The sequence below is a fragment of the Ambystoma mexicanum genome, chromosome 3p, assembly GCF_040938575.1.
Source record: "Ambystoma mexicanum isolate Mex_15411 chromosome 3p, UKY_AmexF1_1, whole genome shotgun sequence".
Taxonomy (NCBI): domain Eukaryota; kingdom Metazoa; phylum Chordata; class Amphibia; order Caudata; family Ambystomatidae; genus Ambystoma; species Ambystoma mexicanum.
In genome coordinates, this window is record NC_090925.1 from 59,813,509 (window position 1) to 59,827,988 (window position 14,480).

The window sequence follows — 14,480 nt, forward strand, 5'->3', positions numbered from 1 at the left end:
CCTTGGCCACTGTTTGGACATACTTTTGGCAAGAGGGAACAGAATTATACTGAAGGAACCAGTGCCCATTTTATGGTCGGACCAACATTTGAGGTTGTTCTCCGTGGAGGGCAACAGACCCCCACAAAACCTCTTAGTGCAAATGGCCTGACATTAAGTCGCAAGCCTAAAGATCTGGAGAGAGTCCAGGGCACAGAGCTGTGGAAAGAATTGGCCTCTGGTGAGTCTGTAGGGGAATGCGAATCTCTGTTCAAACAAGGGACCCTCGTGAAGGATGCACCACTTAGAGTCAAAGTACATAAACCACGGTTTACCTCTAGGGTACTCAAATCGAAAAGAGCATGCAGGGGAATGGAACGAACGAACCGTGGAAAGTCTCAATACAGCAGATATAAAATAGCAATCTGTCAAGCTAAAGCAGACTTTCTTAGTGGCAAGAAAGATGCTGCAGCCAATCATCCACAAAAAGTTTTCCGGGTCATCTCAAATCCTATTGGGGAAAAGAGTACATATTGTGGGAAGGAGCCTTCAGTAGAACATTGAATGCATTTAACGATTTCTTCCTGAATAAGATCAGGACTATACAAGGAAATCTTGCACAGTGAAGGGAAGTAGAAGGAATGGAGACATGCAAGGATTTATATGTCGGTCCCAAGGAAGAGGGCGATGGTATCCTTTTTGCCTTTGACTCAGTCTCAGAGGAAGCCATACGCCACCACCTAGTGGCTCTAAAACCAACAAATGACCTGCTTTTTCCCCTTCCAGCAAGTGTGGTTAAAAGATTAGCATCAGATATGACACCATTCATGACACAGTTTGTAAATATGTCTTTGAGGCAGGGACTTGTCCCTGATGAACTCAAAATGTCTATCATCACGACATTGCTGAAAGAATCCAATCTAAACCCTGACAACCGTCAAAATGAAAGCCCAGTGGCAGGCCTCCCATGGCCAGGAAAAATCCTAGAAAAGGAAGTCACAGTACAAATCCAGAAATTCGTGGAGAGAGAAGGCAACCTGGACCCTTTACAATCAGTGTTCCGTCCGACATATGGCACGGAAACTGACCTGGTAGCTACAGGCAGGGGACCAAGGACAATTATCTCTCCTTGTAATGCTGGATTTATCCACAGCCTTCGATACTGTGGATCCCAACATTCTCACCGAACGACTGAGGACAGTAGGAAAGGTGTCAGGAAATGCACTAAAATGGTTTAGGTCTTTTTTGTCAACAACAAAGGGTGAAACTGGGGGTTATCTCTCTGACCCCCGCTGGCAACGCTGCAGAGTCCTGCAGGTATCATCCCTGTAACTGTTGCTTTTTAATCTTTATCTACGCCCTCTTATGGATATATTGAGACGGCATAACATCAGATTTCAGTCAAACGCAGACGACACGCAGGTGTTCATCAGATTAAATAACATTGAGGAATCCCTCTCACGTGAATAACTGCTTGAATGAAGTTGAAGACTGGATGTCTGCTAACTGGCTCCAATTTAATCCAAATAAGACGGAAGTAATCTTGTTTGGCCCAAAACAGCTAACTGATGAAACAAGGTGCTCTGAGGGGCCGGTGTTCTTGCGATCGGAATTGAAATATGCATCCAAGATCAAGAATCTGCAACCAGTGCATTCGATGCCTCGAGGCAATGCAAGGATATAGTATATCACAAGCTTAATAAACAAGTGCAAGTTCCCAAAACTAAACCAGAGAAATAGAAGGGTTTGATCAGGGGTGGGCTGGGAAGGGGACGATTTCCCCCCAGGCTGGCCAGGGATGGGGCTGGAATATGTCAAATAAAAGTGAAGAATGACAATCCTTCAAATCCAGGCAGCCGGGAAGGGACATAGTGATGGAATTCTGTGCAGATGGGACGCGGAACCCGTGTTGGTAAATGCGCCTATGCGGCCTCCACACACAGTGAGTGAGTGAGAGGGAGAAGAGTCCAGATGGTAGACAATATTCATGTACTGCACAGGCAGCACGTGGCTGCTGATGGTAAGGATGTGAATGGGATTTGCCAACCCATATGCTACCTTCCACACCTCCCAGGATTCCTTATTCCTTAGGAAGTGTCCTTATCTTGTTTCACATTGTAAGAGGATATCCACTATGTTATGGTAAATGTCTTGATCAGTGGCAAATAGTGTATTGCCATCCTGTACAGCATCCATGCATATCAGTATATAGTGGCTATAGTGATGGCTGTTTGATTGCTTGCACTGATCATTTTCTGGCTCACATGGGAAATGATCAAAGTAAGATGCTATGTTCAGGTCATGATTGTCAGTAGAATACAAAGTCATTCTGTGACAGGTTTTTTGCCAGTTTGTTAAGAACTTTTTGAATGATTTGAACAGTGAAAGCCATACACACAGAAATATATACACACATACACACCAACATACAACAGCACATAGACATATATAAGCAGCCACACCCTTACGCATATTCTTCACACAACCACAAATGCACTTCAACACATGATCACAGACAGATAGAATGAAATATAATCACTCTCTGCCCCAGTGAATTGAAGCATACAGCCACCTTCGAAAGCACATTGAAAGCCAAGTCACTCAGTGTTCTTGCATTGTGGCTGTCCACTGTCCAATACCAGCCCCAGAGCCTCAACTGCCTGCAGTCCAGCCACAGCTCCTTCCTGTGCCTTAATTTTGGGAGATGGGGGCATCTCCCTCTGCGTCAAATATTTTAACAGCTACTGCACGGAATAACCCCAGGCCCCTACCAGAAATCAAGTTTATGCTTCATGCCTAAGTAGTTTTGTACCTGGTCCAATCCTGTTTAGCAGTTTTTGCTGTGCGCTGTACAGAAATTCTGACTTTTCCTCTGAGGGGAAATGAATGGGAGTAGGCCGCAAATAGTTTTTTTTTGGTTTCTTGATAACTTTTTCATTTTGTAACAAATCCTTCCTGAAATGCCCAGTCTGGGGGTCCCTTGACATACTTTTTGTTTGCAAAATGTCAGCCAAATCCATCAGTCAAAAAGTTATTAGCAATTCAATTTTCAGTTTTCCTATGAAACTGGCTACACACCTTAACTATAGCGTGGCGACTGCTGCACTATAACACACATGCATATTTTATAAACAAGCTGCCAGCATTCCTTTTTTTTTTTTTTTTTTTTTATTACGAGTATATAATCACCAAAGTGATTTTTACAAGAAGATGAACAGGACATATAGTTGTGAATAATGAAAAAAAAAAAGAAGAAGGTAACGTAGGGTTTCAAAAGTAAAAGCGAAGGTAAAAGCAAAAATAGTAGTAGAAAAAGTAAAGATAGAAGATAAAACTGAAGAACTGGTAAACAATGAAAGCCAGGGTGGAAACACAGATGGTAAAAGTGAGGACGAAGGCAAAAAGAACAGGACAGAAGAGGATCACTCCCCACAATCTGTTTGTGTTAACCCATTCTGGGGAGGCTGTAGTGCTGCTTGTACAAAGATCTGATCCAAAATTTTTGTGACTGCTATGGTCCAGGAAGGTCTCAAGCCTCCTATTAAGCACTCCCACCAAAGATCTTCTTCCCTCAGGTAGGCATTCTTTAGATGGTGCAATATATATGGGGATCTAAATGTGTCTGTACCTGGACACAATAGCAAAAGATGACGTAATGTTTCTGGTTGGTCGGGGTCGTTACAAAAGCGGCAGGTGTTAGATGGTGAAAGACCTCTTGAATGTAGAATTTCGTTTGTAGGTAATAAATTTAACCTTGCACGAAGAAGTGTATTCCGAGTTTTTCTGTTTGGGTGTTTTATCAGAAAAGGTTGAATTACGTTCAGTTTTCTACATGTTGGAGGTAAATGGGTAGCACATTTGTACTCAGATGCCTTGTCCAATGTATTTATCCAATCCATTTCTTCAATTCGTGCTTTAGTTTTTGTTGGATTACCCATCAGTTCTTCCATCGAGCTGCCGCAATTTTCAAGTTGATGTAGGCACATAAGCTCCCATTTAGAGAGTAACGTTGAGTTGTGTAGGTTCATCTCAGCCTGAACCATCAAAAAAATTGCCGCGGAAGTAGGATCTTTGATCTTCCTGTACAGCATGACTGACGCCCTTTTGACTATTGAGTCTAGAGAGGAGAGGGAGAGTTCGCGTCTTATCAAGGCCATCGGAGTCGAGGATGGTAAGTTCAGGACTGAGCGCCAAAAAAGACTCTCCAATCTAGCCCATAGGGAATGGGGTAAATATGGCATTGCGTTGGCTCCATAAGTGATAGCTGGAATAACTTTGCCCCGGTAGAATTTAAGTAGGGGCATCAATGAGAAGCGACCATATTTTTTGTCGAGTAGTTTCGCTTGAGAAACTAGTATTTTCATTTTTTCCACAAGATGGTGTTGCATCGCTGTATTTTTCGCTGTGGAGTCAATGAGGACTCCCAGGTATTTAAATTCTGTCACTTGTTCAATTTTGTTTCCTGTCAGAAACCACAAGTTCTTCTTTTTCCTTTGGAGATTTTTTCCCAACACCATGATCTTTGTTTTCTATTTGTTTATCTCTAAGTCATTATTTACTGTGTAAGTGTTCAATGCAGACAGCTGGCGTTGTAAGCCAATTGGGGTCTGATCCAATTGGATAAGATCATCCGCGTACAAAAGTCTTGGGATCTTCTCTTTGCCTAATTCTGAAGGAAATGCTCGTAAACCAATTATGGTTTCTTTGTAGTCTCCGAAATATGAGAGGAAGAGGGCTGGTGCTAAAGGGCAGCCCTGTTTAACTCCTCTGTCAGCATTCCTTTTTTTAATTTCTCCATAAAATGAAACAATTATGAAAAAGTAAATACAGTCCATAGACATATGTCATCACATAGCAGGAAGTGTCACCCATTTCCATGGCACCCACATGCCATGTAGTTTGTTACATACCCCAATGTTTACGTGTCTTTGACAGAGTGGCGCCACTGCCTCAATTTGTCTTCCCTTCCCACAGAGCAGAGCCATTATGTCAGTTCTTCCCGGCTCTCCCTCAGAGATGAGCCTCTCCTCCAATTTGAATAGTACTCCCATAGAGAAGACCAGCTCTCAGGGCCCAGTTTGGCCCACATGCCTCCTGTTTCCTTTCTCGTTTCCAAATAGGGAAAGATGGGTCTGGGGCATGCACCACCATGCGTAATCCTAAATTGCCATATGCTCCAGCCCCACCAACTAACCTGCATCACGCAAAATGGGCAGAATATTCCTACATCCTGTGTCAGCCAGTCTCGCAGAGTTTGCCCAGATGGCACTGCAGCCAAACTGTTACCACCACCTGATATTGCTGTAACAAGAGGGTCTTGAGGTGGTTGGTGCTACTGACACTGGCTGTGGTTGGGTGGGTTGGAGGGCATTTTATGGAAGCATGTCCAGCAACATACATGATAGGCATGCCGGCCACTCTGCAGGGAACTGACAGACACTTCATCGCCAGTGCAAGAGGGTGCTGTAGTGGCACAGTCAGTAGCTGGTGACACAGTTGAATGTGGCCATTTTGAAACACTTAAAACCTTTTGACTGCATTTTGGCAAGGCCTTCCCTTATCTGTGCACAGCCTCCATCCCTGAGCATTCTTCCCCTCGGATAGGCTGGAATACTGTTACATGCATGGATTTGTGGTCACTTATATTGGTGGGGACATCTAGGTGTCCCACCTGAAAAATCTCTAGGTACCCCTGATCTACCTTTGCATCCTCTCCAATGTGCAAGGTCCATCTCCTTTTCATAAACCAACTGTTCAGGAGCACCTCTGGCCAAGTCCCATGGCTCTTTTCCTCCTCTTCCAGGACATTGCCCTGCTGTGTCTCCACCACTAGCTCACCAACATATCTAATCCACCCAACAGCATCCCACTGAAGGTTGATGGACATCTTTGGGCGAATCACCCATTTCATGGGTGAATCGTTAAAAAATGGGCAAGTGTGCATCAATATCACAGGTGAATTTACCACAAAATCATGAATATTTCAAATACTAAACAGTAATTATTTCGGTTTGATGCAATACACTTTGACTGCATGTACATCCTTTTTTTCTGCAGAGCAGCAAAAATTAAATAAGAGGTGAAATGTACTAATTTTGCATCATCAGGACACCCTCAAGTATCGCCACCTTACCTTCAAAGAGTTCCTCCTCTATGTCAGCCCCTATACTGGACCTGACCTTTCATCTTCCTGTCAGAAAGTGATGTTCATCAAACCATAGAGTGAAAGGGCATCTTTGTGATATTTGCCAGAGCAGCACATCTGTATTACCCTTAACAGATGTGTGCCAAGAGACCTTTAGGTATCGCCCAGGATTCCTGCGTCACTCAGGTGCTCTGTCTAGTGAGAGGTGGCTGCTCTTGTCACATAATGTTTTGCAAATGGCTTTCTCCACACCTGAACCCTCTTTGTTACCCTCATGTCTTCTCCCCATATACACACAAAGATAAAAGTTGCTCAAACTTGTAGGAGCTTGTGCTTCCCTGGAAGACCCTAACTATCATGGAAAATGCAAATAATCCTTTCTTTTGGAAGTCTTATTGACCTACAGAAGTGGCGAGTGAGGATCAATGTTGGTCATATACTTTGCCCATGTTTATTGCACGGGGTGGGGCCTCCTCCATTTGCACTGTAGTGCAACAGGTCTCCTCTGTGAAATTGTCCTCATATCCACTACATGGTGGAAAAGTTAGGAGAAAAAGATAAATGAAATCTATATCATGGTTCCTTTTTTCACCACATTGGTAGAAAAGAGTAATCTACACGTTTATTCCAGGTGGTCATTAGAGGCAGAATCCATAATAATGTTCATTTGTGTGGCGGAGCGGGAAGGAGGCGGACAAGTTTTGTCCTCTGCGCTCCCTATCTCCACCATAAGAATTTAGATAAATGGGATGGATCAGAAAACATAGCAGTGAACACATTTACTGCCATTTTTTCACGTCCGCTTCACCTAGAAAAAAGGCCCCCCATTATTTGGAACATAGTGCAGAAAGTTTGCTGGTCATGTCAGAGCATATGTTTTGGGGGTAATCTGTGTTCCCTTAAATATCTCAATTGTGGAAGCTGCTGGCAGGGTGGGGTGCAAATTCAGCCCCAGGATGACATGAACTGAAAGGCTAAGCGAGGCCTCCACTGCAAGATTTTAGCTGGCCAACAGAAAAGACAGATTTATTTATTTATTTGGGCATGTATAAAGCGCGCCAAACCCAGGGGCATCTGGGTGCTGGGAACCCTTGAGCCAACTCTAACCTTGACACAGCACTGAATCCTAGTGAATGCGAAAACGTTGCCCACACGAACATTACCAAAACGGAAAGGAACACAGGTGAAGGAAAGTGTGCCTTAAAACGTTAATATAGCTGCATGTGCTTGACAGGTTTGAAGACATGTGTTTCTGCAAATGACACTGATTTCATGTAAAAGGGAAAAGGCACAGTCTGACTGAGGAACCAAAGAGCATCATTTTACATTGAATCCTATGCAATACCAGGGTATGCATCTGGAGAAGGAAGGTGAAACTATGCCTTATATGAAATAGCAGAGCCAAGTCGACACATTTCATTTGAAATAAATAAACACTTTCAGACAAATTAAGTGGCAATATGTAAAATAAAAGGGTCTGACTTTTCCATGTGGACACTGGTCATGTTAAATGGAACTGCCTGCTGCGAATCACTCAGAATGAACAGCTCTGCATTTCATCATGGTTGTGGAAAAATAAATAATAGGCCTAAGAAATAGAATTACACCTGGACTAAAGGCTAAGATGCAATGCAGTGACATACATTTTTTTATTTTATTATTATTATTATTATTATTATTATTATTATTATTATTATTATTATTATTATTATTATTATTATTATTATGTTTTTTTTATTTGTATATGGTTTCAAAGAAACCATTACAAAATGTATACAAAAAAATTCAGAACAATTCATAAAAACAATACATTAACATAGCATTAAAAACCATAATCTAAATACTTAATTGCTGAATAACTTTCCAATAAGACCACATTGGCTGCCTTACCACAAATTACATGCATATATTTTGATACAACAAAGAGTTACATTTATAAACTATCAAATATGCACGTAATTTTGAGGACTGCTCCACATTTGTCACCTCAATTAAACCAAAGCACATTCAAATTTTAAAAATCGAACAACCGCCAATTGTAAATGAATTTTGTTGTCAAAAAGCATATGTTTCCACAATACATCTAAGTCTACATTTGAGGCATCTGGCACACATCGCTTAAAACATCGAAACCTCCCTTGAGACAGGGCAGGGCAATCAATTAAAAGATGTCTCAACATCTCTATAACATCTGTGCTGCTACAATGTCTACACACAATTACTGACTCAAGAGACTTAGCTCTAACTGACATGATTTCTCCAGTAGGTAGCACATTAAAACGAAATCTCATAAATTAGTTCCTCCAACCTTTCTGCGGGAATGAGTTTAAATACGGTTCTGGTGAACCCATACACTTGTAAAAGGATACCATGCGGCCATACAGCTTATATTGGGTTAATTTCTGCATTGTATAAGCTCAGTCACTATTTTGTAATAATAGCTTGACTCTTTTCGGATTAAATAGGAGAGTACTCACCAAAGCCCCCACGCTATTCAATAGGTTTTTACACATTTCTACCAATTTTTTCATGATTACTGATTTAGTGGTGCCTTGGATAAGCATACTGGACAAATCACCATACAGATTAATTCCATTGTTACTTAAAATGTTCTGAAATAACATCAGACATTTCCATTCGACAATGCTTTTTAATGATTGTAAACACAGTTCATAGCGTATGGCCACTAAAGGTATAGAGTTTGGTAGACAAAAAAACATTTTCTGCAGGATATGAGCTTCCAATTTGTTCGGCTCAATTTTACCATTTATAAATGGAAATTCCATACCGTATGTAATTTTAGGAATGGTTTTTAATTTATAATATCTTAAGAGCGGAAGACAAGAGAAGGCCCCAAATTTGCGATCATCAACTATACGCATTTGGATGATGCAGGCTTTAATTTTCATCATGTAATGATTTATGGTTAAAGTGCTATGAGGAGTATCACTTACAAGGCCAAGATAAATCATACTGTGCTTAATTTCAAGCTTCGTCTTGTCTATGAACCAGTTTCTCTGAGAATGCTTTTGAGCAAAGCACAGAACATTTGACTTAAGAGCATGAACCACTAAACAATTTTCGGTCATGTAGGCAACAAAAGCAGTTAATAAGCGCTGGAGCCCCAAAGGAGTTCTATCAAATAGAAGGTAGTCATCAGCGTAGGAGCACCAACACATTTTTTTGCCTTCGAGAGAAGGCTGAACAAATGCAGCATTCTGCAGTAATGGACCTATGTCTGCAGTATACAAATTATACAAGGTCGTAGCAAAGATACATCCCTGCCTTAATCCGTTAAAAGTTTTTATTGGGGTTGAAAGAAGGCCATCATTATTTAATCGAATCTGAACACTCGAGCCTTCAGGAAGATGTACCAATACAGCCAAAATCTCTGAAGGCATACCAAATCTAGCCAATTTGCTCCAAAGGTTTTCACGGTCCACTAGATCGAACACTAGGGACAGGTCCATACTCGCTAGATATACAGGAGAGGTGCCCTTTTTCCAACCCATCTCTTGAAGGAGTGTTATAAGAAGACCTCCCGCCATTGTGCCTATCTTTTTCCTAAAGCCAAACTGCGCTGAAGACAGAATCGAATTTTCAGATGACCATTTTTCAATTTGCTGTAGGATGAGGCTTGCAAAGATTTTAGAATCTGAATCTAAATGTGCGATAGGCCTATAATTTGAAGGAATAAATCTATCTCCCTTCTTGTATATGGGCACAATAAAAGACAAGTTCCAAGATTGTGGTATAGATTTTGTACGGCCTATGTCTTTAAATAGGATTGCCAGCGCTTTGGCCCATGTGTTTCGGGTCCCCTTTCAATAAAATATTTGATAAGCCGTTTGGTCCAGCCGCCCTAGAAGGGCTAGACAATGCAATTCTCTCCCAAATTTCAGCAATTGAGAAATCGCATTTCCATTGGACACTAGACAACGATTTTAAAGTTTGAGAACCTAATCCTCTTTTTGCATAAAGAGTAGAAATAGGTTTTACCCAGTCCCGTTCATTAATTGGATTGAGAGAACACTCTAGACTTAACACCGAAGTTCTATTAACCAAGCGCCAAAATTGACGTGCTGAATTATGTGTAAGAGCAGAGAACATTTCTTCATTATCAGCTTGGTACATCATACATTTGTGACCCCTCAACCAGTGTTTATAAAGTTGTTTCAAATGTCTCGACCCCTCTCTCTTAGCAAATGCAGAAATTTGTAAAGAGTTTAGCTTTTTTAATAATCTGCGTAGAATAATTTTAGCTTGCCGGACATTTGTATCATATTTGTGAATATGCGGTTTGGTAGCATTTGTTTTATGTGGCAATTTCACAGATTTATCTATAAGCTTTTCTAAATACCGACCAAATTGATCTTGTGAAAATCTCACCCATTTTTCTTCATATGTTGTCGTGATATAATCATTGAGGAAAAAGCATGTTACATGCTTCAACATTTCCCGAATGCCAAATTATCCTGTTCTTATCTTGATTCAGAGCAAGATCCTTCGGCATAAGGGCTGGGACACCAATTCCTCTGACAACAAACAGTCCAACTCAAGCATTCCATGGTTACTCATCAACGTCATACATATTTCAAAATTTTCCACTAAATTAAATATAGCTTCAGAAGCAAAATGTAATCAATAGCAGAAACCTTATCTCCCGATGACCACGTTATATATTTTACTTCCTTCCTTAACTGCTGGTGCATTGATCTCAGACCCCAAAATTTTAAGAACATATTCCACACTTTTGAATCAAATTTCTTGTCAGATAATCGAAAGTAGGAAGCATTCCTACACGGCCTGTCTATAATTATATTTGAGGGCACTAAAAACGGACCTTCTATATCATCAATCAGAGATTTCATATTGGTGTTTAAATCTCCCATAACAAGTAGTTTCACTCCTAGATAATGCGATAAACAATTCTCGATAATTAGTTCCATTTCTTAAAAGGAGAGCATAAAGATCATACCCCGGAGTCCAATATACATTCCATAATAAAACGTGAGACAGCTGTGCATTATCTTCAATCCCCAGCAGAGTGCCCAAAGCAAATGGAGGTTCTCTATAGATTTCAATCACATGTATACCACAATTCAGCTTAATGGCTGTAAGGATGCCACCAGAAGGCCGACCCAATGAACCCTTGGTGGCTAATAGATGTACACACTCAAATCCATCAAATTGTGCTGTACTAGTCATCCAGGATTCCTGGATACAAATTATATGTTTAGACTTTAACTTGCAGCACAGCTCGAAGGAAGAAGTAAAATACGAGTTCCCTCTTGAGTTCCAGCATATTAATGAGAGAATATTCTCTGAACCTAAAACTGCTATTTGAGTGATTGGCGCTTTGAAATCGAGTCTCGTAGACTCAGCGCCAACCATCTCCAGCTTGTTTCCTGTTCCGACACATTCTCTATTGCTTTTATTTGATATGACCCCCCTGGACAGAGAGGCCTGGAAAGATCATCTATATCACAATCAACTTGTTGTTGCAGCCCATCACTAAATATTAATACATCAAAACCTCTTCTGTTGAATTTATCCAATTCGGCTAGGACTTTATGAAACACCAACTGCGAGTGAAAGACTACCCTCACATGGTCAAAGCAATGGGGTGAATAAAGTCCACCATCTTGATGTCCGCAGAGGCCAACTCGGCCAAATAGGGAATGTCATTAATGAGTGTCAGAGTTCTTTTCCTATTCAATGCCAGTTGCCTGCCACGTCAAACAGGGGGTAAAGAAGAATGCTCGGGAAATCCAGATGACAGGGTTTCCTCCATACTATATCCTTCAGATCGGTTTCCATATAATATTTCGGAGGCCTTGGATCAGCCACCCCCAACATTGCTTTAGGTAAGACAGCTGGTTCCATAGAAAGTTGGGGAGACCATGTATCAGCCACCCCCATCGTTGCGCTAGGTAAGGCAGCAGGGAGAATAGGAGGTTGGAGCTCTTCACAAGATTTAACTGTCTCAACTACTTTCCCAAATGAGAGAGAAATAGTGGAAGATTTTACAACAACATCCTCCATTACCTTCGAAATCTGCTGCTCCTTAAATGCCTCCAACTCTTCCTTATCTGTGGGCAAACTCCCAGTATCTTTTACTCTAGGAATATTGTCAAATGAGATTCGGCCCCTTAGCACTTCTTCCACCGCATTACAGATCATTTGTGCCAAATCAATATTTGACCTGTCTATGTTGCCCCCGTCCCTATCTGTAATACCTCTGAGACAGATTTCAGAGATAGGCCAGCCTCCCTTATTGGTGGGCCTAATGAACACTTCACTTGCAGAGAAGGTAAAACCACCACACTGTTCTTTCCCACTGTGTAGGTGCCCACACTATTCTGTTTTTGCTGGGCATCCCAGACTCTCTTCCATCCCTTTCCAAGTCTATTACTTCCATAGACGGAGTAGGGTTAGAAATTTCTGAGTTTAATTTAGGCTTAGGGAAAAGACCATAAATTTCTCTCTGGGGCATGATTGAATGGGGGTTTTCCACAGATTTCGTCAAGCCCTCTCGTAGAGGGATGGTAGTTATCTTCGAATTGAAGGCGATCCCATATTAATCAAAATCCGTTTATGGGTCATTACATCTGACAGAAGATTATTCGGAATAGAGTAGGCACCATTTTCGCTACTCGGGGGTGTAATCCCTTCCAAATTTACTATCTGTACTTGATCTGCTTCTTCCCTGATAAAGCTTTTCCAGGTATGCTTAGAAAATTTGTTACGTTGATTATATGCGCAAGAGGGGAAGCTTCTTTTATTATTTTTCGGTGCATTTTTCTTATTTTGAGCCAGAGTGTCCTTCTTTCCACCAAGAAAGTACTTTGTTGTTGAGGCTCAGGCTCTGACGGATTAGGAACAGGAGATGGAGAAATGAATGGGGGGACCAGAATATTAATTTCAGGAACTATGGGCTCTAGTTTATTATCAGAATTCTTATATAATAACAGGCCCAAAGCCAACAGCCACGTAGTCAGCTTTGTTGGAAGAGATTCCATAATATCAGAGCTTATTTTAGACTGACTTATTTGACGTTCGGTCAGGATCCTTAATTCTGTAAAGCCCAAAGAATGGATTTTTAATTCTTGTAATATTTGTGACAAAATCTCAGCAATATCCGTATTCTGTTCCAAATTCTGTCCCCTATTTTCCAGTTCATGTGATCTGGAGTTCTCATGATTGTGTTGAAAGAGATCCTGAAATTCAACGTCCGCCAAAAAAAAAATCAGGCGGTGTGTCTACAAAGGAAGTGGTAGGAACATTGCCTGCATTTTTCTCACGGATATTACCAAACAGGCACAAACTGGAGGCTTCATCCTGCCGACATGAAACAATACCTCCGGTAGAGAGCATAGAAGAATGCGCCATTGCCACCACATCCAAAATCATGGAATCACTTGGTTCAGGAGGTGGCATATTCATTGCCATTCATAATGTATTATTTACCGGAGTAAAGATTAAAGGTGCCGACAAAATGTCATCATATAATCTAACCCCTGGGCCTTTTGAGCTCCTCATAGCAGGACCAGTAAGGGTGGGACGGTTATAAACATATTCAAAGCTATTCCGCCACCGAGACATTATAGTGTAGATTTAAATTCAGAGCTTTTTGCCTAGTACAAATTTTTCAATGGGGACAATACTATATTTGGGTTGACTCAAGACTAGGAAGTGTATCTGGTTGTGCATTTTGGCGCAAAATAAGATCGATGTTCTTATATCCCATCGATGTTGCGCCAAAAAGATGGTCACTGGCACGCCTACGAAATAACTTGCATATACCAAAAGACCAAACCCAAAAGCAGATACCTTCGTCGCAAGCAACAATTGTTCATTTGCAAACCGAATAAGTCAAAATATTCAATAAACAGTTACTCACACCATAACACAAACCTCCTAATAATCCTGTACTAACACAGAGATAAAAAGATGAAAATAGAGGTAGGAGTAACGCCACCACCAGCCGCCTGCCCGCCAGCCCAACAGGTGTAACAAGCAGGCACTTCTGGCGGGCACTTCTGCTCGGGCGATGGCGCAAGGGTGCGTCTGCCGGATGTTTTATCGCAGAAGAGGCTCGCAGCAGGGAGGTGGCTCACAAAATTACAGAGTCCAAAAGTCCAAATCCACGGCAAATGCTCCTCAATCCGCAGTCCTCCCCAGGCATAACAGGCAAGCACTTCTGGCGGGCACTTCCACCATGTGACATACATAACAGACTTTACATGAGGAATCCATGTTACCAATTTAAAAGGTTGTTTCATTCAGAATGTACATGTGGCTTGTTTGCAGAATCCCTCGTTGGACTGCGGGACTGTGTTATCTACCCCTGACC

The 14,480-nt window shown here is 41.4% G+C and overlaps 1 protein-coding gene across 1 annotated transcript in view; it reads right to left on the bottom strand.

Annotated features, from left to right (window-relative positions):
- LOC138579745 (olfactory receptor 10A3-like) overlaps nt 1-12,307 on the bottom strand; it is a 61,253-nt gene extending 48,946 nt beyond the window's left edge. The window contains exon 1 of the mRNA XM_069649979.1: nt 12,173-12,307. Within this exon, the coding sequence (XP_069506080.1) occupies nt 12,173-12,307 (135 nt within the window). The remainder of the gene's footprint in view (nt 1-12,172) is intronic.
- Nucleotides 12,308-14,480: the final 2,173 nt, after the last annotated feature.